Source organism: Kryptolebias marmoratus, linkage group LG18 (genome assembly GCF_001649575.2).
Source record: "Kryptolebias marmoratus isolate JLee-2015 linkage group LG18, ASM164957v2, whole genome shotgun sequence".
In the NCBI taxonomy this organism is placed as follows: domain Eukaryota; kingdom Metazoa; phylum Chordata; class Actinopteri; order Cyprinodontiformes; family Rivulidae; genus Kryptolebias; species Kryptolebias marmoratus.
This window is the reverse complement of record NC_051447.1, coordinates 4311181-4337439: the sequence shown is the minus strand read 5'-3', so window position 1 is coordinate 4337439 and position 26259 is coordinate 4311181. Positions and strand designations below refer to the sequence as shown.

Below are 26259 nucleotides of genomic sequence, written 5' to 3'. Positions count from 1 at the left end.
TCAAAGCAAGGTCCATAAAGACACGGATGAGGAAGAACTTGACCGGCCTGCACAGAACCCTGACCTTGACCCAACAGAACATCTTTAGGATGAAATAGAGCAGAGACTGAGAGCCTTCTGTCCAACATCAGTGTCTGACCTCACAGATGAGCTTCAAGAAGAATGGTCAAGAATTCGCATAACTCTCCTAAACCTGTGGAAAACCTTCCCAGATGAGCTGAAGCTCTTGTAGAAGCAAAGATAACCCTACATCATATTAAACTTTATGGATTAAGATTGGGATGAACTCATTCATATGTGTGTGAAGGAAATACTTTTAGTAATATAGTGCACATGAAGTCTCAGTGGAAAAAAAGCAGCTTTAGCTCGTTTTGGGAATAAACAGAAATGACAGATAACAGGGACTTTAATTTAATAATAATTATGACGGTGTGTTGTCACCGCCCAGCCTCCAGGGGCAGCACCGCTCCCCGCCGTCCGGTGAGGCTGCCGGCCTCCCGGGCAACAACCAGCCGAGACACAACAACATCCGGCCGCCTGAATCACCAAACATCAGCATCATCAGCATCAGCTGCGCCTAATCAGAGAGAAAAACGACCTGCAGGCAGTTTGAGCTTCATGTCGGAGATGGAGAGTTTTCCGACAGGAGACCCGCGGTTTCTGAAGAGGTAAAAATGGCGGTTAAAGGCAGGAAAATGCGACGTTAGAGGGCAGCTCGGAAAAACGGAAACCAGCAGGATGGTCCCTGATTAAACCTGTCAGGATATTTACAAATAAAACAATGATGGCATCGAGCTAACAGCCTAAAAAATGATGGAAATTAGTCATAAAGTCCTGATAAAAGGTTTTACTTCTGTGCATTTTTGTTTTAATGTATCATCAAACATGCAGGCAGTCAAGAAACAAGAGTAAAATAATAATAATAAATTTCCAGGATTCTTAAAGGGAAACATCTATGAATAATATAAAAAATAACATCTTAAAACAATGATAGACCAAAAAGTAATGATATAAAAACTAAATAAAGCAAAAATAATGACAGAGCAGAGATGGGCTTTAATTAAAAAAGCAAAATAAACTAAATCACTGGTTCACTGTTACAGGGTGTGTTGTTTTTTAAAATTTTATTAAAATTCAGTATAAAATGATGCAAAATTAAAACAGTTTGCTTTGTGAATGATTCAAAAATTATTTATGTTTCAACTATTTTAATACAAATAAAATGATTTGATTTGACAGATATTAAAAAGGTCCGTTTATATTTGGTTTTATTAGCTTCTAAACTAAAGTGTTAGTGATTTTTTTTTTATTTTATCTTGTTTGTTGTAAAGCTTTTTATTCCCAACTAAATTGGGGTAGCTTTATCCTTAGAATTGTCAATTTTGATCCCAATCCTTAATATTTATAAGAGTTTTATTTTGCGTCTACACTAAAAACACACTGAGTCTGAATTTGGATTTTTATAGTATTTTAGCCTTTACATTTTCACTTCTTGATGCTAATTTTTATAAACGCTGGGTGCATGAAACATTTGTTTTGTGTTTCATAAAAATGTCAAACCATAAATGAACTGAATTAAACTGAATTAAAGACAAAGACTTTGGATTGGGATTCATTGTATTCTTGTATTTCTCGCTCTGCTGTTGAAACTCTTTTAAAGGGCTCAAACTGTGTAAAAATCTTTGATTTCCAAAGCAAATATAGCAGCACAAAATGCTCTTTAATCTGAGTCAGAGTTAGAGTTTTATTCTGCAGACATGGATGCATCAGTTAAGATGCGTTGTAGAAATTAATCTTACCAAACAACTAAACTGTCTTCAGGCTCTCATCAGGTTCTGTTTCTGAATCTTGACCATTTTCTGTCTTTAAAAGTAAATGCTGTGGATTTCCTGGGTGTTTCTGACCTGCAGGAGGGTGAAGGGATGCTCTCTGGATGTACATCCGACGGAGAAGGCTCTCGTGGTTCAGTACGAGGTGGAAGCAACAATTCTGGGTCAGATGGGGGAGCCCATGGTCGGAGAGCGAAAGGAGTGTCAGAAAATGTGAGGATGAAGGATCAGAACTGTGTTTTCTGTTTACAGATGCTTCGTGTTCACTCGCTTGCTTGTGTCTCTTTGTGTTCAAGTATTCGTCTGAAAAGTTTGAACTCCAACACGGACACATCCTCTCTTGCTCAGAAAGTGGTGGACGAGTGTCGCCTGATTCACCCGTCCAAACTCCACGAGGTGGAGCAGCTGCTTTTTTACCTGCAGAACCGCAAGGAGTCCAACGGTACGAGTAATCCAAGTTATTCCTGCTGTGAACAAAGGAGGCAGATTTTTATCATTTATTTTAAAATTTTAAGCAGAAAACCAGGACAAGAAGCGACTCTCGCCTCGAGACTTCGCACCGTACGCAGGAGTGGAGGTACGACCTGATATTAAATGGATAAATCAGAACCGTGAGCCTTTTTTTTTTTTAATCCAGATGTGATGATTTTTCCTCCAGCTGGACGAGGAGGCGAGCATCGGCAGCATCGATGAGTACGTGGAGCTGCTGTACGAAGAAATCCAGGACAAGATCAGAGGAGCCACGCTCATCCTGCAGCTGGCCCAGAATCCAGACAACCTGGAGGAGCTCATCCACAACGGTACCTACCTGCCTGCCGTCCTTTTGTTCTTCAGCTTTATGAAGCATCACAAGGCTGAGGAAAGATGTGACGTGGGTCTGCTGTGGTGGAACTACAGAGAAACATCAGGTTTTTAAATGCTAAATTAGGCAAAGGCTAACTAAAAGCTAAACGTAGCAACAGGCTAGCAAACAGTGGCAGCTAAAAGTAGCATAAGAGGACAATATTTAAAGAAATTAAAGAGATCATCTACTTCAATAAAATAAATATTTGTAAATAAAATAAAATAATCTCCTGAATGAGCAGCTAAAACACCACAAAGTCTGCAGAAGGACTTAGAATACAAAAAAATATAAAAACAAGAATACAATCTTGAGTCAGGTGGGCACAAATAATTACAAACATATGTAATAAGTATTTAGAAGAATCCAGAGGAGCTTTTTTTTCTTTGCGTCAAAACAAAAATCTAGAACAGGAATTGAGTCACGGGGAAAGCAAACTCTTTCAGTAATCAGCTTTTTTATTTCAAAACATTCCTCACAGGTCTTAAAAAGGGGAAATACCGCTTCACTAAAATAACTAATAATATTTCACTCTTTGTTTACTGAAAAATGAAGCTGAAATTTGACGGAGCAGCTCAGTAAAAGCTGAGACCCTGAAACATCTCCGACTGGTGCTGTTTTTAAGGTAAAAACGGGGTTCCTGTGCAGAAACGCTCCGGTGAGTTTTATCAGCTCCTGAACTCTGCTCCTCCTGAGATCAGAAGAAAATCCAGTCTGGCTCCGGTTCCTCTCCCTTTCCGTGACAACCGGCCTGTTTCTTCCACAACAGCACGAAGCCGTCATCCTCTGCAGCTTCATTAGTTTCTGTCAAGAAGGAGCGTCTGTCGCTCCGGATCAGCCGGTCCGGCGTTGATAAGAGCCGAGCGTTCGTGTGGACCCAGAGGCCGGAGGTCAGAGTGGAAAGAGGAGACAAATCCTGGATCAGATGTCTTCACGTTGAAGGATTCAGGAGCCTCCGGGCTGATTGCGTTCCCCGAACACGCTTTAATTTAACCTCCATCTGCACCCTCCCTGACCTTTCATTAACGTTTCCTTTCCTGACTCGTGTTTCTGCTGCGTTCAGAGGCGGCGCTCGGAGCGTTGGCCAGAGTCCTGAGGGAGGACTGGAAGAAAAGCGTGGATCTGGCAACGACCATCATCTACGTCTTCTTCTGTTTCTCCAGGTAAACAAACAAATTGAAATCAGAGCCTTAGTTTTATTAGCAGGAACTCCCAGTGTTCCATCATTTATTTTCCAGGTGAATGTTGTAAACTTTGAGCATCCAGCAAAATACTAAGACTCAAGTCCAACATGGCTGTTTGTCAAAGCCTGAAACTCTTTTCAGATGGTGGTCCTGATGTTCCTCAGGCGACTTTTTACAGACATTTAACTGTTCTGGACAGATCACACCTGTCGCTTTGCCAGAAATGGCAGGTCACGTGAAGAAAAGTCCGAAGCTTTTGTTTGTTGTATATTTGTACTTTCCTCCAGCTGTTTGGGATCAGACCTCCTAAACATAGAATCAAACATAGCTTTTAAACAATTAATAGTTCAAAAATAATAATTTCAGTATCTAAATCGACATTGTTCCTTCTCTCTGACCGACCTGACATGAGTCGAACTGAAGTTTCTCTCCTCAGAAACGCTGAAATCATCCTGAGTAGAATGAAACCTAAACGTGTGTCGGAGCTGATTTATCCTCGACGGGACGCCTTCGTCTGAAAACCCTTCATCATTCTTGGCTCGGTTCCGTGTTTTCCTGTTCGAGTCGTGAAACTGTTCCATTCGGGCTGATTAGAACTCGGACCGGGACGTGTTTTGACTTTGACGGTTTTCTCTGTAAGCCACATCAGGGCTGACGGACCCGGTCGTTCTGATGACCGTTCCCAGCTGGGAACCTGAATATGATGTCAGGTTCTGGATCAGTTGAAGTGTTTTTCTCTTCTCTCCCTCAGTTTCTCCCAGTTTCACGGCCTCGTCACTCATTTTAAAATCGGAGCTCTGAGCATGAACATCATTGAACATGAGCTGAAGAGGTTTGACCTCTGGCAGGAGGAGCTGCAGAAGAAGAAGGCAACCTATATCCTTTAAAAAAAAATCCTGCTTTTTATGAACTGATATGAAGTTAGAGCAGACACCCAGCATCCTGAACCTGTGCTGAAATTAATAAAGCAAACATTTAAAACAAGGCTCGGAGTGTTAAACATGACTCAGCATTTATTTCAGCGCAGGTGAGCTTACCTGACGCAGCCATGTTGCACCTCCCTCCTCACTCTGACAGGTGGAGGAGTCTTCACCTGACCTCGCCGTTTTATTTGAATACATTTGTGAATTTTTCTTCTTAAATTCACCACTTTAATCTTAGAGATGTCCGGTTTGGGAATTTAAGACTTTAATCCTGAAAGTTATTCCTTTTTTTTCTTATAAACTTGTTATTTTATCAGAAAATATCAGTTTTATTCATGTAAATCTTTGTATTTAATCAATAAAAAAATAGATTTTCTTCTTGTGTATTGAAGACTTTCCAACATGAGTTTCTTATGTCAATGTTTGACATTATTTTGTTGGAATTTCTGAGGTTTATCCACATTTCGCCTCTCACCCAGCAGCTCCTTTTCTTATGTTCCAGCTTTTCCAGTTTTTTCCTTGACTGATGTCACGTGAAGAATCCTCTGAGAACCAGAACCTGAAGAGAGAACATGAGAAATCCTTCAGAAAATACCAGAGTCTTCTGATCAAACAGGAGCAGCTTCTCCGAGGTACAGAAACCTTTACGGACACAAACCTTTTATACTTTTACTGTTTCCTGGCGGCGTCGGCAGGACATGTCCACTCTTCTACAACCGTCACGCTGGCTGGTTTGTCCTACAGTTTGCATCTTACTCTGAAATTTATCTTTCACCCATAAAACTGAAAGATGGTCTCCTGCAGGATTACAGTTAAACATCAGTAAATAAATAATTAATTTTAATTGACTAATTAAAGCCGCCTTTCATGCTAGAGTTTTAAACCATATAATGCTGACAAATGGAGTTTTATTTGTTTTGGTTAAACCTTAATTGTTAATAATGTTATTAAAGATGTCACACGATCACGCAGGATGTTGTGATCTGGAAGTGAGGACTCTCAGCTACTACCACACCAAATTTTAGCTCCATGTCTGTAAAATTAACTGAGCTGTAGTCATTTCTGGGTTTTCTAAGGTCAGCTGGTCGTGGCAGCCCTTTTAAATTAGGCTGTCTCTAAAAGTTAATCAGTTGTAAATGCTCACAACTTTTAATGAGATATTTATCAAAGAGAAACATTATTAGATGAACTGATATTTAGAAATATGCATTAATTATGCACTGCTTGTTGGGAAATAGGTGAGTGTCTCTGATGTTCTGGCCTCTGCAGTTGCTTTGTGTCTGCTGCTGAACCTGGCTGAAGACACTCGCACTGAGCTGAAGATGAGGAACAAAAACATTGTCCACATGCTGGTGAAGGTTCTGGATCGGGAGGACGACGAGCTGCTGCTGGTGGCTGTCTCCTTCCTCAAGAAGCTCTCCATATTCCTGGAGAACAAGAACGACATGGTGAGCTCCAGTTTCTCCAGATTTGTGAATAAAAAAAAAAGGCAACAAAACAGAACGAACCCCAAGGAGGTGAAAACTTTGTTCTTAAATCATGGCTTTAATTAGAACAATCACATAATCAGGACACTAATGAATCTCTACATTTTAACCTGATTAGTCTTGAAGAAATTAACAGGATTTATTTGTTCTGTGGGGGGAAAAAATCCCAAGTTAATTTGGACAAATAACCGTTATCCTCCTTAGCGCCATCTGAAACCGCTCCAGGTTCTGAAATCCTCCAAAGGCCCGCTGTAATGTGTCCCGTAGCGCTCGCAGATCCACACCCACCTGGTTCCAATTTCATTCAGCTCGTGGGCCTTTATCAAAGCCAGAGCCTGTTAGGAACTGGTTTTATCTCCATCTTTGGTTCAGAACAAAGAAGCGTCTGGGAGGTTTTAGACCCACTCAGATACAAAATGGTTTGACTTGGTTTACATGAAGAAGGAGGATTTCCAGTGAAGAACCTGGATGTCCTACATTACAGCTCGTTGATGTGTGTTGTCTGGTGTTATTTGCTCAGAAATGGTGTGATTTTCGTCCCGATCAGACGGAACCTCGTCACGGCCTGATTCAGTTTCCCTCGCAGCTGCTGCCACTAACAGAAGGGGAACATCATGAGTAATTGACTCAGGCTGCAGTTGATTAAGCAGCTCGACGTCTGGTTTCAGAATGTGTGACTGGAGCTGGTTTCCAGTAGCAGCCGGTGGCTTTTAACTGGGAGCAGGTTTTAACTGGAGCATCGCACCGACCGGTCCTCCCCGGATTGAGTCTGAAGACCGTCAGGATCATCAGCTGAAGGCCTGCCTGTTAGACATACAGTCTGATGATGACTCAGTGGATTTACATAAACAGAGACATACAAGAAGCATATAACTGTAAAAAAGTCTGGTTTAAAATAATGTTTTCTGCATAAATTGTAAAACACAAGTTCAATCAGATGTTTCACATGATTAATTTGGAATGACTTAAACTTGTTTTGTATTTTCAAGCTCTTTAAAGTCAAAGTAAGTTCATTAGGGCTCCTTTGAAGGTTAATCTGAGCCCTTTTGGACCAGGTTCTGGTGCCTCAGCCAGTTGGCGCTTCTCAACTACCACTTTTACTGGACCAAAGTGTGTGCTTTGGCAGTGGAACAGAAAAAACTGAGTCTAAGTTAGGAAATGGCTTCAAACTGCTTTCACGGAAAAGAAGCCTAAACTTAAACTGCACGTATGACATTTTTACAGCTTGACTTACAGCCGCAGGAAAAACACAGTTGGAGTTGCTCCAACAGCGTTAATATTGACTCAGGTCCCCTCAGTGACGCAGATTGTGTCTGCAGTGATGCAAACTCTGCAGCAGGAGAGAGACGCGAGCTAAAATAAGAAAACCTTTTTACGTCTTTTTGTGCTCAGAGTTTCACAGCAGGAGGAGCTTGATGATGTGACTCGGGTAAATCAGGAGATTGTGTCTCTTCTGAAGTGTAGCTCTCTGCACCTGAACCCGCAGAACTGTGTTAGAGGAACACGAAGAACGACATGAAGAAATTACTTCTGTACAACTTTAGCTGTGAAAAAAGCCTTTCCTTTTTTTGAGAATATTAATGATCAAGGCTTGAGTTTGTGGACTACAGGATTATTTTATGGGGTATTTTAAATGTATTTTGTGTATCCAGCCTACTTGGGCTGCTATATATTTAATAAAATGCTTTTTAGTGTAAAATGTGGCCTATATTTAGAGCTGACGGTCACAAAAGAGCCTCAAGATATTACCTCCCTGTCAGAGTATCAAACACAGTCTGGAAGATCTACAGGGCGTGGGTTAGAGCTTCTTACAGTTCTACCTATTATTTTTAGTAGCATTTATATTATTATCCTCTATGATAACTGTTTGCAGTTCTAGTTGGGGCCCGCATAGACTTTCAGCTGTTTGTTAATGTGTGATTTGGTGATTTCTCTGCCGTTTTCTCCACTTTTGATTACTTTGAGCTCCCTGTCGCCTCCAGGCTGAATCGTTTGCAGTGGAGAAATTATCCCGGCTGGTTCCCTGCAGACACGATGAGCTCCTGAGCACCACCCTACGTCTCCTGCTCAACCTGTCCTTTGACACGTCTCTTCGCAGCCAGATGGTCCAGGGCGGCCTCGTTCCCAAACTCTCCGCTCTGCTCGGTAAGCAGAATTTGTGTTTACTGCTGCGATCAGAAGCAGGTTCCCGCTGTCGGACTGAGGCTCGTTCAAACCAAGGATGTGTGTAAATTCTTTAATATGAGCATGGACTCATCTGCAGGGCTGGGAGACGGTCAGCAGCATCTCTGACAGGAGCTTTGAAGCCTCTCAAGGGGAGGCTCGGATAACAGAACATAATTAATATAATATATTTGTTAGAATAACATGCCAGAGCCTCTGCACAAATGTTGTTTTTGTAGGAGCCGGCCGGAGAAGTGGAGGGGTCTTGAGAGATTTAGGCAGAGCTGTTTCTTTGGGAAATGGCAGGTGGGGGTCGCTCACTCAGGAAGCGAGGCGCACACGCATAATATAACTTAACGCTGAAATATCACGCCTGCTCACAGTTGTGACACTGTTGGGTTTGCCTGTATGTGCATGTGTGCACCGGGCTCTTTATGTAAGCTCAGGCGTCATTAATCATCCGCTCTCTCTGCCGGCTTCTCATCTGATGCGCCGCACGAAGGCTCTGCTGGTATCTCTGAAGAGAGACGAGTCCGGTCCCTCCATCCAGACCCGACCCCGGGTCCTGACACCAGATAAGATCAAAGTGGAGCCTGACTCATCATCATCACCACCTCCCGTCTGATCCCGACCAACTGACAACTGAATGTAAAAAACAACTCTTCCGATCACACAGAAAGGAAGGTGATCAGTTTATTAAAAGCTGGGAAAGAAGAGTTAGGAATCAGGATTCTTCAGAATTAATATTTGCCCATTATTCTTACATTTCCGTCACAATTTCCTCTCAATTAGGAGAAGGTGTGCTCTGACTTCTGGTAGCAGAACATCGTGAGTGTAGATGAAATTCCCAGAAAACTACAAAAACATGTCGCCCAGTTTTAGTTATTTAAAGCTTTAGTCGCTTTACACTGTGATTGACAGCCTGTTAGCGAGTTGGGAGCGTTTGTAGGCGGGACCATCGAAGGGACAGCCCCGCATCCTGAGTCTACAACATGGCCGCACCAAAATAAAGATCTCAGCTCCAGTTTTGAAGCAAAACATTCAGTCATTATGAATATCGATAGTCCTGACGGTGACGATACCAAGTGCTGAAGAGTTTCAGGTGTTTGCAGGAAGAATGGGATAATCTAACACACCTTAAGGTGTCTAACAGACCTTGTTTTTTTATTTTATCGTATAAAATAGAAACATTTCAGTTGACCACACATTGGCTCATCAGCCACTGATGTTGCAGCGACAAACAATCGAGCAGACTGGTGCGGCCGTGGGAACCGCCTGTAAAAAACCTTCAGCTTGTTTGAAGCCGTGTCGCTAATTAACATTTAAACTGCAGAAACGAAGGGTCGCAGACCTCGTCCAGACACTTCTTCACGTGTGCACGGGTAATTTTACAAAGTTCGGGTGGTTTTGAATTGGGCTGGGGAGGAACTGGAGTTCAGCTCTCCCTCTGCCTGCCTTTAAACAGTCCAGTTAATTCCTCACGGCTCTCCTTCACCTTTGGTTCTGGTGTTTGGACGTTTAATGGGACCTTTAAAGGCTCCTCCGTGTTCCTACCTGCTTCTGTGTGAGCGAGCTAATGAGAAGCACGTGTTCTAGTCAGTGGCCGGGGGTTCTGGTGAGCTGAGAGGCTTTAACTTATTAAAACCAGTAAAACTGATTCTTCCTCCTGTTTTTCCAATTAAAACTTCCAGTAGAACCGGCCTTTCCTTGGCTCTCTGTCCCTCCTGTTAGTCCAGAGGTTCAATGAGCACATCTGGGTCCGATTCTCAGCCATGAGACTCGACCAGGACCGGTTGGAGGCCCGTTGGTGGTTCTGGTCCAGTAAAGAGCATCTCTGTTAACACTTCCTCTAATGAAAGCTTCCCTGGTCAAACTCTGGTTTGAACTCCATTAATTCTCCTTAGCTTCACCCCCTCCAGGGGTTAAAGGTCAAACTCATAAAGACGCTGGGCTCAGGCAGTCCAACACCCAATCCGTCTTTATCTGCGACCCGCTGCAGCAAACAGGATTAAAGGTTTTACTGGACAAATCAAAGAAAGAAAACACAAAAAGAGGTTTTCCTTCTCAAGTAGGTTTTATTTTATTTACTCTTATTTCAACAATGATTCTCTAATCTGTGTTTCTGTGGCAACAAAGGATCAGACTCATCAGAGATTAAATTAAATAAAAGTCTGCACACATTCCTACCTTTTTTAATTCAGAAATGAGATATTTTTATTAATCGAGCTGGCCTTGAAGCAAAAATTGTTCATAATTTGCTCAGATCACGATCCATCCATCCAACCCTTCAAACCAGTCGACTGTAATTCAGTGAAAACAGGAAGAAAAACCATGAAGTCTGGATCCAGACCACTTTAAAAGATTATAGGAAAGTCTGAATGATTGGAAGGAAAAGAGAAAGATGATTTGTCCATGGAAACTTTAGTTCAGTGTTTTTGAGCTTCACTGCGACTCTTCGCTACAAGAATAAAACTTCTAGGATTCCTCTGGAATTTAAACGAGAATGTTGCACATTTTGACTAGAAATTAAAAGCCAAATTCTTAAAATAGTTTTGAATTTTATTGAAGCAGATAACAGAGAAAAAGCTTTTTAAAGTGAATGGCCTGTTTTGGTTGAAATAATGGAACTGTCCCTTTAAGCGGCGCAGCAGCCGGTCCTTCCTTGGTCTGTTTCTACGCCAGCCGTCCACGCCTGACGAGCTGCAGCCGCCTGCTTCTGATTCTGCTCCGAGAGCCAGTTGACCTCTGACAGGAGGCGCTGTTAAAAAGGCCATTCAGCCCATTAATATTTTTCACAAACACGCAGCCCTCCTAGATGTGGTCGTTGGCGTCCTGCGGAGCGTTACGGGACAACCGCTCATTCATGCTGTAATTCGCCGTGTGTTTATGTTGCAGCTGACGAGGCCCAGAGACAGCTCAGCATGTGCATTCTGTACCACATCAGCATGGACGACAGATTCAAGTCCATGTTTGCTCACACGGACTGCATACCGCAGGTAAGGCTGGCTAATGTACGCTGCCCGCAGACCACAGCGTCTGCAGCGGCAGCAGCTCGAACCACACACATCTGGAACCAGACGTTCCTGTTCAACATCCTCACTCCTGACTTCTCTCTGCGTTTGTCTCATGAACCACTCAGATTCATTAATGACAAAACAAGATAAGGGATATTAGAGTATGTAAAAAAAATAAACTAGATGCTGTCGTCTTTACCCTTTTTACTTTTGTAGTTTAAGGTGTACAGGTGCATGACAGGTGTTTTAAATTTATTTATATATCTGAATAGACAGTTACAGCAGTTAAGACATCAGTGGCAGAAACTAATTTAATTTGATAGTTTGGTCCATGAATCCCGGAGCAGAGAAGATCATCGATGGAAGTAATCGCTGCCTGTACATCTACAACTGATTAACTTTTGCAGTCAGTGTGATTCAAGATGGCACCCGCTGCTAATTGTGACTCTAACGCAGGCATTTTTACTGATATTCAGCTGAATTTGATGTAAAGTAGCTGAGAGTTCTTCACAACAAGTTCTATTCATGGCTCCATCAGTTCTCATCTTCATTTGGAACCTCAGTATGAAAGGCGGCGGGCGACATGCATTCCTTCAAAGAGCGCCAGGCCTTTAGTTTTTGTTGTGTTTGTGGATCTTGGTTCTGATTGAGCTGACCCGGTCAGCAGCGCCTCTCATCGCAGGCGATTAGCCCCGTGTTTGCTCGTTAGGGTCGGGTGTAAATGCCGGCCAGATGTGTCTGCGAGGGTCTGTTTGTTCAGAAGGTCGGGTCCGCGGCAGATCTGAACCCTGGGGCCGGCCAGCAGCATGACCAGGATGTGACCTTTGACCTCGCCCCGTCTCCTTCCTCCACCCTGATCTTCATCAGGCTGAGCCACTTGAAGAAAAAAAACACTTCACATCATTTATTTTTTGTTTCTGCGCAGCTCCAATCCTCAGCATCTCTCTGAATGTAATCTTTAAAATCACAGAATCAGATTAATTTGAGGTTTTCTTTTAGTTTTAGTTTTTAGCTTCACCAAAGTCCCACTCATTAGCACGGAGGGGCGGGGCCAACCACTAGGGGGCGTCCATTTTGTTTCAGCTTCAATTTTTGGGTTTTGTTTGGTTCTTTATTTAGTACTTATTGAAGCGCTTGTTACCAAGGTGCTGATCTGTCTGATTTCCACACCCCTTCTTTGGGTTTGTTGTGCCGAGTCAGCGTTCACAGGATTCCTTTCCTGTTTATAGCTTCTTCTGTGCGTTTTTTGTGCTTTATACTTTCAACTTTTTCAGTCATTCAGGCTTTAAAATGTTCAGCTCATTCAGGACATCGCAGCTGTGATTTTAGTTTTTCGTAACTTTTATACTTTTTCTATTATTTACATATTTTATTCTCCTAGAAATGCACTGAGAACTTCTCAAATCCTTAAAAAACTTATTGTTTTATTTCTAGCTTTTAGCTACTGTTTAGCTAATTTTAGCTTTTCTGATTGTGTTAACAAGCGTTCCCTGTTTTCTGTGAAAACGCTGAATTTTTTTTTTGTTTAAATGATGGATGTAGAAATATTAAAAAAAACAGAGCTGGAAAAATAAATATAGTATTTAAAAAATAAAGTAGATGTCTAAAACAGACGGTTGCTGAAATGAGGAAATTTCTTATAAAAATGTTGATTTATTGACTCTTCTGTGGGCATTTATTTATCTTAGGATTTAATTCACATCCACCCTCCTTGTAGTTCAGATTTTTAAAAGCCACGGAGCATGGCATTAAAAGGGAAATTTGAAGTAATTATTTCTGATCCAGGTTGTCTTTTTATTGTCTATTTTTGGCTCAGCGAGTCCTCCAACCAGCACCTTCTTTGTCTGGTTCCTGTGTTTATTAAAAACACCTTTTTTAAATAAATCACCCTGCAGCAGTTGCCACCTTCTATCCTCTCACCCTCCCGTCTTTTCTCGCTTTCTCCCCCCTCCATTTTCCAGCGGGGTCACTGTTTGCTGCTGGGGTTGGGTTTTTCAGAGCAGGGCAGTCACAGGAGAGACGAGCGGTTCCAGAGGTGGAGGCGGGGGGCGGCTCTGGTCCATCTGCGGTCCTGACGGGGCCTCCGGCTGCTGTCTGCGGTAAATAAGCAGAGGCAGGTGCCAGAGAGTCTAGACGGGGCTGATTGGGGGTCCAGGGCCCCCGGTATGTGATACCTAACCCAGGCCCGGCCCACGTTTCTGATTCTTGACTCCTCGCAGGGAAGCGGTGCACCTCCGCCCCCCTCACCTCCACCTCCCAGCTCAAAGCTTTTCCTGTTTAATGTTAAATCAGAACCGGGTCAGACTGACGGTTTAAAGATATTAAATATGAATTTAAAACTGTTTTTCTTTGTTGTTTTTTATTACTTTTTAGTTACAAACTCTAACCTTTGAAATCCTTTCAGCGGATGATCTGAGCAGCCGTCAGTCTGTTTTCTAATCTGATCAGTTTTGACAAACTGTTTGTTTTTTGGGCTGCAGCCGGTCGGCGTTAAAGGAGCTCACCGAGACAAACTGGTGACTCAAGACTGTGAGAAAACAGACACATTTTTAGCTGCTGGCTCGGTGAATTCTGGGTGCCGTGTGGTTCGAGCAGCCAGATTTCTTTAAAAAAAAAAAAAAAAAGGTCTATTTTTAGATATTTTTATTTTGTTGCCCACTTCCACCCCAGCAGCTACTTCACGTTTATGATTTAATCTGCTGGAGTTCACATTAGGCAGATTTTGAACAGCTTTTAGTGATTATTATTTAGGATCAGAGTGGTTTTTGGACATTCAGGGCTTTAGCCTTGGATGTTCTCTTTAGACGAGTTTGAAACGCCTGTGGAAACTCTGATTACTTTGAGAAAAGATTTGTCCAACAAAGTTTTATGGACATGTTCAAAATTGAAGCAACAAGAAAATCTACGGCTCACCTGAGGAAATTACTAACACTCATAAATATTCTCCTTCAAGAAAGCCGTTCACCAACAAATTTCGAACGTTCACAGCTTAGTGAGATTCTGGCTGTAGCCGTGTTTCCTTTAAGACTTAGTTAAATGTCTAATTAAACTGGTGGTACTGATTGTTGATACCGAATTACCTAAATATTTTAAAATATTTCCATACTTCAGACATGTTATGTTCCAATGTTTTATGTAAGACTATATGTGGTCAACTTCTCTGATAGCGACTGATTTAAAAAAAAAAAAAAATAAATAAATGTTTTGATTAGGACCTGAATCTAATACTTGAGAGACCCTTTTTTATTGTTTAAAAAACAGTCTTTAGTTTGATTTAAGTCTGGAATTCAAAGATCTTCAGTTAATTGTGAAATATGATGCAGAAGTGATGAAATTCACCTCATCAGAGAATGAAACCAAGGAGGTTTTACTAGATAAAGACATAAATCTTTATTAATTTAATTGATTTATGTGTTAATTATAATTAATTCAGTAGCAGAATTATTGTTTTTCTGCTGCGTTTCATTAAACTTCTCTTCGGTCTGTTGTTAAGAATTTAAGAAACTGTTTCATTAATCATTTACACTCCGACAACATGAGCACATGTATTGTTAGTTCGGCTGAATTTAGTGACGTGGTGCTTCTGATCGGCAGCTGATGAAGATGGTGTTCGACTGCGGCGAGGACAAGATGGACGTCGTCGTCTCACTCTGCATCAACCTGGCGGCTAACAGGAGCAACGCTCAGCTTTTCTGTGAAGGTCTGAGCTGCGGAGAAACCCATCTGAGAGACCATCTCGTCTGTTTTAAGTTCTGCAACTTCTCCCGTTTGTCCTCCGCTCCTCAGGCGACGGCCTGAAGATGCTGATGAAGAGGGCCTTGAAGCTGAAGGACATTCTGGTGATGAAGATGATCAGAAATCTTTCCCAGCACAGTGGATCCACCAGGAGCCTGTTTCTGGTCAGGGTTTAAAACCTTTCAGGATGAAAAACTAAGTCTTTTTAATTTTTATTTAAGAAAACATTCAACTTTAATAAATTCTTGTGCAGCAGCACATTTTTTAGTGAACTCTGCCTTTTTTAGTTAAAACTAAGCTTCTTTAGCAGATTTCAGCGGTCATTTAGCTCTGTCTTCAAACTGCATTTTTACAGAAAATATCTTTTTTTTTTTTCAAATATAATTTTTCATTCATTTGAGAAAACTAAAGATTTCCAGAAATATCTGTATTCTCTCCTCAGCTGAAATGTGTCTTCCTTCTGACAGGACCACGTCGGAGATCTGGCAGCTCAGATCAGCGAAAACAAGTCCGAAGAGTTTGTGATAGAGTGTCTGGGAACGCTGGCCAACCTGACCATCCCGGACCTGGACTGGGCCCTGGTGCTGGAGGAGTACAGCCTGGTGCCTTACCTGAAGAACCAACTCAAACCAGGTGTGTTCATGGACCTACAAACCTAAAGACCTGGAACGTCAAACTTCTCAGATGTATCTCAGAATGAGACCCGACACGAGGAATCCGAGATCAGTTCTCTGGTCTGTGTTGATAAGACCTGTAAGATGAGACTCAGACCTTCAGCAGAACCATCTCCTGACCCGTTCATTCACCTGACACAAACTGGGTTCTTGTCCCAATGTTCTGTGCTGCCAGGTTCTGCTGAGGACGACCTGATCCTGGAGGTGGTGATCCTGATCGGCACCATGTCCATGGACGATTCCTGTGCCGCCATGTTGGCCAACTCCGGGATAATTCCTTCTCTCATCGAGCTGCTCAACGGTAAGAACCAAACCCAAAGGAGAGCTTCAATTTCAACTTTCAAACCGAGACTCCAACTGCAGCTGGAGCTTTGCAAAGATTTTAAAAATAATTTGCACCCAAACAAAAGATGTAGCTGAGTTGAAAATTCATGACAATAAAATTTAGATTTAATGAACTTTTTAGAGCATGAACTTCCTGATTAATGTGAGGAGAAACATTTATTTTTTTTAATGATAATTTAGGTTTAAATTAATTTTTAAAAAGCCACTCAGAAAGAAATGTTTTAAAATGCTGTAAAAACTGACCTTTCACTTTGAAGTGAGATGTTTTTGTAATTCTTTCTGCCTCAGCCCAACAGGAGGACGATGAGTTCGTGTGTCAGATTCTCTACGTTTTTTATCAGATGGTTTTCCACAAAGCTACCAGAGACATCATCATCAAGGACACTCGTATCCTTTTCTGCTCCTTCAGTAGGTCTGAGGAGAGTCTTTAATCACATCGACGGCAGCACTTCAGAGTTTCTCTGAAATGACTCCTCCGGGGTTATCTATCCATCTTCGACCCCTTCGACCCCTTGGATTCAGCTTGTTTAAAACTTTCTGGATGTTTTGCTGTTTTTTAATTTTACACAGCTGTGGTTCGTAACAACTGGAGACAAATTCTACATATTTTAGCATCAGAAACCTCTTATGTATTTTATTCTGTGTAATATCTGACTCAGAAAGCTGCTGAAACACCTGAGCGACAGAATAAATCAATGTTTCTTTAAATCCTGGCGGCAGTAGCTCCTGCTTACCTCATCGACCTGATGCACGATAACAACGCAGCGATCCGAAAAGTCTGTGACAACACCCTGGACATCATCGCTGTGAGTTTCTGCATCCATCTTTGTCATCCACTTAGTTTAAACTGACAGAAAGGTGCAACAAATAAACCTGAGAAAGAAGTTTCACTGCTTCCACAAGCAGGCAGTACTTATTAGGTTTATTACAGACCTCAGATATCAGACCTAAGACCAGAACTCGGATCAGATCAGACCAGACCTCAGATCAGACGTCAGATCAGTTCTCAGACCTCGGATCAGTTCTCAGACCTCGGATCAGTTCTCAGACCTCGGATCAGTTCTCAGACCTCAGATCAGTTCTCAGACCTCAGATCAGTTCTCAGACCTCAAATCAGTTCTCAGATCAGACCTCAGAGCAGACCTCAGATCAGTTCTCAGATCTCAGATCAGACCTCAGATCAGTTCTCACACCTCAGATCAGACCTCAGATCAGTTCTCACACCTCAGATCAGTTCTCACACCTCAGATCAGACCTCAGACCTCAGCTCAGTTCTCACACCTCAGATCAGTTCTCAGATCTCAGATCAGACCTCAGATCAGTTCTCACACCTCAGATCAGACCTCAGATCAGTTCTCACACCTCAGATCAGTTCTCACACCTCAGATCAGACCTCAGATCAGACCTCAGATCAGTTCTCAGTAATTAGCTGTGAGGTAGAGCCAGGCAGCATGGGGGGTGGGGGGCCTCAAAGGAAGTGTTTCATTTAAATTATCAGTCAGACCTTTAAGCTGCGAGCCACATGAAAGGTGCTCGGTGGTTCTGGAGTGTCTCAACGGGCGGACGGTTGAGTTCAGAGAGAAAGCAGACTCATGGACACACACACACACACACACACACAGGTTCACAGTTATTACTCCTCTGACACACACACACATCGTTACTCTGCAGTCCTGAACCACTCACCTTTGAGTCTCATGTTCAAACAGACTTCATGAGGAACTTTGTAGAAGTTCCAAATGAGACGGCGTCCTGGCCTGTGGCGTCCTGGCCTGCGGCGTCCTGGCCTGCGGCGTCCTGGCCTGTGGCGTCCTGGCCTGCGGCGTCCTGGCCTGCGGCGTCCTGGCCTGCGGCGTCCTGGCCTGTGGCGTCCTGGCCCGCGGCGTGAAAGGACTTCCTGGTTCAGTGTTACAGAGGAGGTAGCAGAACAGTTCTGTACCAGTTACTATAGTTGAGAGTTTGTGGTTTGTTTTTTTTCTGTTGTCTCTCAGGAGAACGATGAAGAGTGGGGCAAAAAGATCCAGACTAAAAAGTTCTGCTGGTACAACAGTCAGTGGTTGGAGATGGTGGAGAACCGTCAGCTGGATGAAACAGCAGAACCCTTCCTGTATGAAGTGGACGGAGACTTCCTGGAGAGGCCCGACTTGTTCTACACTGCAGGTACTGATGGAGCTGACATCATGGTTTTGTAGTTTGTTCTACTTATGTAGGTTCCAAAAGGCTTGATTCAGTGTGTGTTTTGTTGTTTGTTCTAGATGGAATCAGATCAGGAGACGGTACTATCAGTCCGGACTTCTACGCAGACTTCCAGAACGGAGACGTGGGAGAAACCGGATTCCTGAGCAGGTTTTTAATTTAAATGTGGATTAAAACCAAACTGTAGAGCATTTCTTATCCAGTGTGTTGCTACCACACATCCCCCTCCTACTGGTTCCTCCTCGCTCTCTGCTTCTGGTTCTTGGTTCCTCAGTCTTGTTAAAATCATCTGTCTATAACCCCACAGAACCCTGTGAGTCTGCAGTTTGTTGGTGAGAGTAACAGCTGACAGGTTTCTGTCCTGAAACACTAAACTGTGTTCCCCCGTCAGGCTCTCTCTCTGTTTTTGTTATTTTTAATCCATCTTGGTGTTTTAGAACGAGGCCTGGCCTCAGTCTCCGCTCCACCCTGAAGAGCCTCGGCTCTGAGAACAAACACTCTCCACGTTCTTTCCTCGCTCCACCGCAGCTCCATTCCCAATCCAACATTCCAGTGTGAAACCTAAAACCGGAGTCTGGGAATTAAAAATCTGTGCTGTTATCTCTGAAGCTGGCTGTCAGTTCCAGCAGCCGAGATGATGAACAGTCGAGGGAAATTTGGTTAATTTACAGGAATTTGTCTTTATTATCAAACCAATCATTTCATGTGATAAAACTTTTTCAATTGTTGTCTGCAGGAATGTTTTGGTTGGCTGCGTGTTCCGAGCAGCTGACTGTGACTCTGAATCCAGAACCCGATCCGAACCGAGCCCGGACGCGTCGCCCCCGCTCGTGTTTTCGGTTTTTCCCTCTCGTCCTCGTTTCTCTCTCGAACTGTCCGTCACTCTCTGACAGCTTTGTTACCGATAGCTTTAGCATATTTTCCAAGCGACGGGGGAATTCTCAGCCTGTTTTAATTTGGCCTCTGTACTCGCAGTGATCCGGGTTAACATAATAATCAAAAGCAGCTCGGCCTCTCATTTAAAGCTCTGTGTGAAACATGGTGTGAATGGTTCCTTTGAGATTGGACTCAATCATGTTCCGCACCCGGCATTTGAAGGAATATAAAATATACCTCTTAGAACTTTAAAGCACAAATGTCAACTGTCAATGTTTTTTGTTTTTTTTAAACGGATAAAATTGATTCTCACTTAAGTAAATTTAAAAGAAATCAGAATCGCTCAGTTTGATCATCAGGAGGGTAAAGCTAATTTCTCTCATGACGAGATCTAAACGATGAAAAGATACATATTGTTTGCAGCTTTTCATGATAAAGTTTTAAATAAAAATATTGTGTGACCTGTTAGAGCTCAGTGTGTTGGGGATGACTCAGCTACTACCACTCAAAATTTTAGCTCAATATCTGTAAAACTGACTGAAATACACACACACACACACACACACACACACACACATCCGCTAATAACTTGTTCAATAAATAAGATATAAAGAACCAAAATAATATAAATGAAATTATTAAACAATGTTCATAAATAAATGAATTAGAAATAATGTAAATTAAACAACATGTGGAAAACAAGTTGATTAATGCATTTATTTAATAAACATACTGATAAATAAATGCATGACCAAATAAATATAAAATTACCAAAAAGTTTAAATGCGATAAAAGTACAAAAAAAACTAAATTAAGAATTGTAAAATTATTTTTTACTTGTTTATATTTAAACCGTTTTTTAAATTATTTTTTACTAATTATATATTCCTAATTAATTAATAAGTTTCATATCACTGAAACTGAGTAAAATGACTAAAAATAACATTTCTGTGTTTTTTATTTTCCATAAATTTGCATTTTTAAAGTTTTTATTTCCAACAATATTTGATATTTAACTCATAGGTTTAGTTTTTATAGTCTTCATTATAATGTTTTATTTTGTGGCCTTAAATAAAGATGAGGGGAAAAGGGTTTTAGGAATTAAAAATGAATTTTCTGCATGTCAGAATAATTAAAGTTCAGGTTTTTATATTTTATAGTTTTAGATGCAGATGGTGACAGGAGGACCGTGAAGTCCAACAGTTGGATCAGTCCAGGCCCAGTTCTGAACCAGAGCGGACTGGGCCTGGTCCTGAACCCGTGCCTAGTCCGAACCCGAGCAGAGCCAGGCCTGGTCCTGAACCCGGGCCTGGTTCTGAGCCGGGCCTGGTTCTGAGCCCGAGCAAACCTAGGTCCGGTTCTGAACCTGAATCAGCTGTAACCCGAGCAGAGGCAGCTCGATCAAAGCCGGGCCCTGAAACCCTCAGACTCAGGAGGGTGGAGGGTAAAGACCCGGCTCCTTTTCCTGCTCGGGACGGACCGACCCGCCTCCAGCGACCCCTCCTCTGGGGCCTGACTGTGGGAACACTGGGCCCCTTTGTCTGAACCCCCCAGCCCGGTTCTGTCGGCGTGTCACGACAGGTAAAGGGAAAAAGGTGGCAGGCGGCTTGATTTGCATGTTTCGTAATGAGAGAGATCAGATCTGACAGCAGCGGGGTTCTGGTTCTGATGAGACTCGAATGTTCCCGAAGCGCCTGAGAGACAGAACCAAACCAGGTCCTACAGAACCAGGCTTTATCTCAGGGTTAAAAATACGGTTTAATGTTGTAGGAAGAAAAATGATAACAATACAAACACCAAAAACTTTATTTTTATATTAAACTAAACTTAAATGTGCTTTATTTTAAATCTTTCTGCTCTGGACGGTCCAGAGTTAATTATCCATCATACGGCTGTGCAAAAGTCTTCAACCATTCATCATCACCACCACAATAAAAGGCCTCTCTGTTAGCAAAATATCACATAAGACAGGAGAGGAGTTTTTATGAAACTCTCAAAGTTATCACTGGAGTTAACCTGACAAAATGGCTGTTATTAATTAAATTTGTATTATGTTTAAATACATTAAAACATTTTTAGATATTCAATTTTTTTTTTTTACTTTTTGAATAAAGAGGGTTACTGAATAAATGAAACGCAGATATGCTTCAAAACTCTATTTTTTTAAGTACATATCAAATTTTAGAGTTTTTCAGACTTTGTAAGAACCCTGAACAAAAAAAACCCAGAAGATTTTAAGAAAGTCTGGCTGCAGGGAAGGATATATATCTATATATATATATATATATATATATATATATATATATATATATACCATGAAAAGCAATAACAGGAAATCATTTAAAACGCGTCAAAGACTCGTGAGCCTAAATATCCTCGGTAGAACGACACAAACATTGCTAAAAAGTAAATAATTCTGACAAAACAACAACATTAAACTTGTTCTACTTTTTCCCCATTTATGCCTTTTTTTATTGTTTGTAGCAGTTATATTAAAAAGTATGCTAATAGGAATTATTAATTTTATTGGGTTTCTGGGGACCCTCTCAGGACCACAAACCTGGTGTTTTGTGACCCAAAGCGGGGTCCTGACCCTAACTTTGGTAACCACTGATTTAAAACATCCGTACAGTACTCTAACCCTGTTCCAGTTTGACAACAAGATGGTGTCCTGATTTAGTGTCTGTGTGATCATCTCTCAGACAAAAAGAGTCTCACTTTAAAAAGACAAACTTGTCTTGTTGAACTTCCTGGTTGTGCTGTCGGACAGAAATAAACTGAGGAGATAAACACTCATAAATAGATTTAATTTTCTAACCATGGTTCTGATTTGTCCTGTGAAGGATTAGGTCATCAGACTCCTCCTGAGATTAAACTCTGTGACTGAACATGTTTCTGGTCCAGAACAGATCCTGGAGGTCCAGGTTGGAGTGGAACCAGAAACATGGAGGTAGGAGAGCGGAGTGACTCAGAGCTCCGCTGTTCCTTTAACCTGGTTCCCGAATCCCCCCTGACAGCACAGAGACGAGGAAGAGGAGGAGGAGACGGGAGGCTGGAGACTCGGGGATCCTCTGCTCCCTGGAAGTGATTTTTGGCTAAAAACAACACGTCAGGATTGGTGCTGGCAGGGGCAAAGCAAACAGCTCGTATTTTAGAAGGTCAGGAGAAGATGACGGAGCGGGCGGAGAGACCCGAACGTTCGGGTCTGTGTGAGATGCAGCGTCATCCATCACAGCCCCGTTTCTCCATGTGACCCCCATCACCACGCTCCAACTCCCAGCAGCTGCTTCAAAGACAGAGCGTGAAATCAGCCTCCACCCTCCAGGTCCACATCCTCACACTCGCTGATTTATTCAGTGTAGAGCCGGGCCTTTTATCCCCCTCCATCCCTCGTCCCCGCGCCGTGTTTTGACATGTCTCGGCTGTTCTGCTGTTTACCCCCGCAGCTAAAAACACTCTGGACGTCCAACACCTGCACCAGTGCAGATGGATTTTACATGAAGGTTTTCTGGACTCAGTGATTAGTCTGGTCCTCAGGTGGGAGGAGGGGGGTTCCCTGAAGGATGTGTGGGGTCAGAGCGCCATCTAGTGGTACCATGTCCTGAACATTTAGATCTTCACTCAGCTGTCCATAATATATTTATTTTGTAAAATGTCTTATAATCAAAGCATTAAAACATTTCTCTTCTCCTGTTTGTCCTTCAGCGCATCGGACCAGTTTGTCCCGACAGATCGACCCGTCAGCGCCTACGGCATCGGGCCCGATGAGCTCTTCTTCTGCAGCTACGCCACCGCTTCCCGGTAAACCTGGACCTGCACCCAGGGTCTTATAGACCCTGAGGATTGTGGAGAAACATTTATTTATTAATTTATTTATCACTCGTCTCTTTCATTGGTCTCTGTGAAGATTTCTTGCCTTAATTTTCATGTCGTCTGGCTGTTTTAAAAAAAACAAAAAGCACCAAATTAAATTTCTCTTTAAAGAGGAGAAAAAGCTGCAGTGAGCAAAAACATGAAAGTCATTCAATCAACAATGTTTTTTGTTTTTGTTTCAAATCCCAGAAACACCCGAAGTGCAAGACTTAATGTGATGAACGTAAATCTGTAGAGCTCTAAAACAAAGACTTTAATCTAAAATCTAACATGCAGAGTCGGACAGAACCTGATGAGGCGAGATCTCTGGCTGCCATCTTGCTAGTTGCTATGCGTATCCCTCTGTACTGTTTACATGAGGAAACCAGGCATTGTTCACACCTTGTGATGCATAGAAATAACTTTATTCTACTTAAACAAAAATCTGTCATGCATAATGTGATAAATGAGCCTTCCACCAAGCCCGGTCAGCGTTACCGGGGGTCAAAGGCCGACTTGGCACACTAAAATGACCGAGTGCTGTAACCATTTTACCCAGATTAGATCATAACTCTTGTTAAAGTAATTATCTTACATGTCTGCTCAGTCTAACCAAAGCTCTGCTACCAGTATCTGGAGTTCATTTTATTTAGAATAACAATTTAAACTTGCATAATCTAGTTTTTTTTCCCCACATAATTCAGAAAATATTTAATCTTATACAACGTGTACTTCAGTATTTAGATGTGGATAACAGCTTTTGCCTAGCCTACACACTAATTCACTGTTGTTTAGGACATATTTAGGTACAGAAAACAAGTAAAACAGGTTTGTAGACTAATGGCTAATATTTAAGACAATATGTTAATATTGCTGATGTGTTTCCAGTTAGCTGGTATAAACTGTTTTACAGTAATTATAACAGAGAGAGTGACGACCTCTGGTGTAATAATTCAGGAGATTAGCTGTTTTTTTTCTCTGGAAATACTCTAAACGTAAAGCCACGCAGCTCTTTGATGTTCAAGTCCCAATAATTATAACAAATGATGGCCAAACATTTGCCTCCTCGGCTGAGTTTGTGTTTAACAGGAACCAAAGATGCCACTAAGCACCTAGCAAGATGGCGGCACAACTTCTCGTCTTGCTAGCATAGACTGCTCTGGTTGGAGACAAAGAATGAATCCAATCAAACTGAAACATGAACAAACTGCGACAAATTTTAAATGTCATTTGGAGGAATGTCACAGTTTATCTGCAGTTACTTGCAAATGTAAACGGGCCAATTCAGTGAGATTCTACGTGAAATTTTGCTATTTTCTTGCTATTTTGAATCATCAACATCCACAGCTCAGTCAGATACAGACTAAAATTATGGGATGTTCATGGACTGTGAGGAGAAAGAAGTCTTTTTGAGTTTTGATAGTGAAACTGGTCTTCAGCTGGTTTATCCCAACTAACTGAAAACCTTCCTGATGAGAATCTTTTAGCTCCTTTCTTTACTTTTGCACACATTTTGTCACCAAGATGTCACTTTATTTTTATTTATCTGAATGTAATTTAAGAAAAAAGTCTTTTGTTAAAAATGTGATTTAAAAATAATCTTGTCCTCGTTGCTGTTCTGCTGAAATCTTATTAATGGAGGGATTATTAATGGATTTGGTGTTTAATCTGTCAGAATTGTCTTGTTTTTAAAGCTGAGTGTCAGTGATTGTTTAAAAGTTGCTGTGGATCATAAATAAATGATCAAAACCTCATGTTTTATTTATTGTTGGTGTTTTGTTCTGCAGATAAAAAACAAAGAGCAGAAGGTTTAATGCAGAAACTTTAGTTTGTTCTGAATATCTGTTAAGGTTCTTTAGACGTCGTGAATCTGCTGAACGGTTCAGTGTTTCCTGCTGATCATCTCTCTGAAAGACTGCAGGAAACGGCCTCTTGGAGGGGATGATACCGGGTCTGGACCCGTTTCTACGGTAACAGCATCAACACGACAGAGGCTGAGCTGTTGCGCCGTGACGTCCGACGCTTCACCAGGTACTGTGAAGACGATCATTATGATGCTCTCGCAGAAAGTTCTCACATAAAAGGTTTTGATTGGAGCCGTTTTAACGTCTCCTACTGTTTTTATTCTGTTTCATGTTGACCTTATTGGAGGCACCTGCTTTTAGTTTTTTATTTTTACTGATTGTTTGTTTCTCCTGTCTGTGAGGTTCTGTTAATCCAAGCAGCTGGGGGGAAACTTAAAAACCCCATCCTAAAGCTCAGGTCTCAGGAGGTTGGAGAGGTTCGTGTTCACGGTAAATAAACCTAGAATCTCCTTTTTTTTTATGCTTTCAGTGGGATGGCGGTGATTCCCTTTGGCCTTCGTTTGGACTAGCCATTAGCTCATCAGAATTCAACTCCTGCGAACTGAGGTGAGCTGTTCACTGTTCGTTACCCCACTTCTAAATGTCTGAACTATCCCTTTAACGGTCATTGAATGATGTGCAGAAAATTCAGAAACGTGAAACTGATCAGTTTTACTGAAACAAATTAAAATAAACAAGACTTGAGACTTTTAGTTTAAAAAAGAATGTGAGTTAGAAACAAACCCAGCAGCTGAATTAACAAAAGTTACTTTAAATTTACTGATTTTAGTTCCCAGAACCATTTTAAATGTCTAAAATCCCCTAGGATATTAACTGCTTTAAACTGAAAGGTGGAAAAATGAAATATTGTTCTGGTTCCTGTAGTAAAAATACAGAAAAATTAATTTAAAAGTAACTCCTCTGCACCCAAACGTCAGAGTATTTTTGTGCGTGCTTGACTCTGCTTTAATTTATGGCAGGCAGTTTTATCATATAATCAGATCACACTTCTGTCTCTGTTTATCATTTTAGATTTCAGTGACTGTGTCTAAGAGGAGAAAAAAGTTTTAAATGTATAATTTAATGTACAGCCTGGGCATGTATTGCAGTTATTGTGTTTAAATAGTTTTGATAACGCCATGTTCCCTTTCAGTCGATTCACTCGGTACAACATATGTACTATGGGATATCACGCTCCCGCGTGTCCTGGCTGAAGACACCTTTAATCACGCCTTTAGGCAAATGACGTGATGACGTGATGACGACAAGTGACAGGCCCCGCCTGCACTATGTAAC

The 26259-nt window shown here is 41.8% G+C and overlaps 2 protein-coding genes and 1 long non-coding RNA gene across 11 annotated transcripts in view; 1 reads left to right on the top strand and 2 right to left on the bottom strand.

Annotated features, from left to right (window-relative positions):
• The window catches only part of LOC108247555 (zinc finger protein 2 homolog), a 461981-nt gene that overhangs the window by 311385 nt on the left and 124337 nt on the right, over positions 1 to 26259 (bottom strand). The gene's annotated exons all lie outside the window — the stretch shown is intronic.
• Positions 495 to 25536, top strand: kifap3a (kinesin-associated protein 3a). 5 transcript variants are annotated; one of them, XR_005234418.1, is made up of 22 exons: positions 495 to 668; positions 1911 to 2042; positions 2126 to 2271; positions 2345 to 2406; positions 2488 to 2629; positions 3734 to 3833; positions 4606 to 4730; positions 5311 to 5409; positions 6047 to 6225; positions 8247 to 8409; positions 11323 to 11423; positions 15036 to 15141; positions 15228 to 15340; positions 15644 to 15809; positions 16026 to 16151; positions 16484 to 16582; positions 16916 to 17001; positions 18187 to 18355; positions 18451 to 18541; positions 22973 to 23068; positions 25034 to 25150; positions 25454 to 25526. XR_005234418.1 is itself a non-coding variant. In XM_037981262.1 (22 exons), the coding sequence occupies exons 1-22, from the start codon at positions 619 to 621 to the stop codon at positions 25465 to 25467; spliced, it is 2472 nt and encodes an 823-aa protein (XP_037837190.1). In that variant the 5' UTR covers positions 495 to 618; the 3' UTR covers positions 25468 to 25536. The 5 variants fall into 5 exon arrangements, 4 of the variants coding, with proteins under 4 accessions (XP_037837190.1, XP_037837189.1, XP_017291278.1 ...); XM_037981262.1 differs by having other exon boundaries at positions 2348 to 2406; positions 25041 to 25150; positions 25454 to 25536; XM_037981261.1 differs by having other exon boundaries at positions 25041 to 25150; positions 25454 to 25536.
• LOC119617944 lies at positions 3142 to 4596 on the bottom strand. Its single transcript, XR_005234430.1, has 2 exons — positions 4257 to 4596; positions 3142 to 4160 (listed from the first exon to the last, which is right to left on the bottom strand). It is a non-coding gene; the product is annotated as an uncharacterized LOC119617944 (long non-coding RNA).

Excerpts from the sequence above, each read along its gene's own strand:
- kifap3a (XM_037981261.1), top strand. The coding sequence starts at position 619 with ATGTCGGAGATGGAGAGTTTTCCGACAGGAGACCCGCGGTTTCTGAAG. Across the intron at positions 11,424-15,035 it reads ACACGGACTGCATACCGCAG|CTGATGAAGATGGTGTTCGA; the intron begins GTAAGGCTGGCT and ends TCTGATCGGCAG. Across the intron at positions 18,542-22,972 it reads GAAACCGGATTCCTGAGCAG|CGCATCGGACCAGTTTGTCC; the intron begins GTTTTTAATTTA and ends TTTGTCCTTCAG.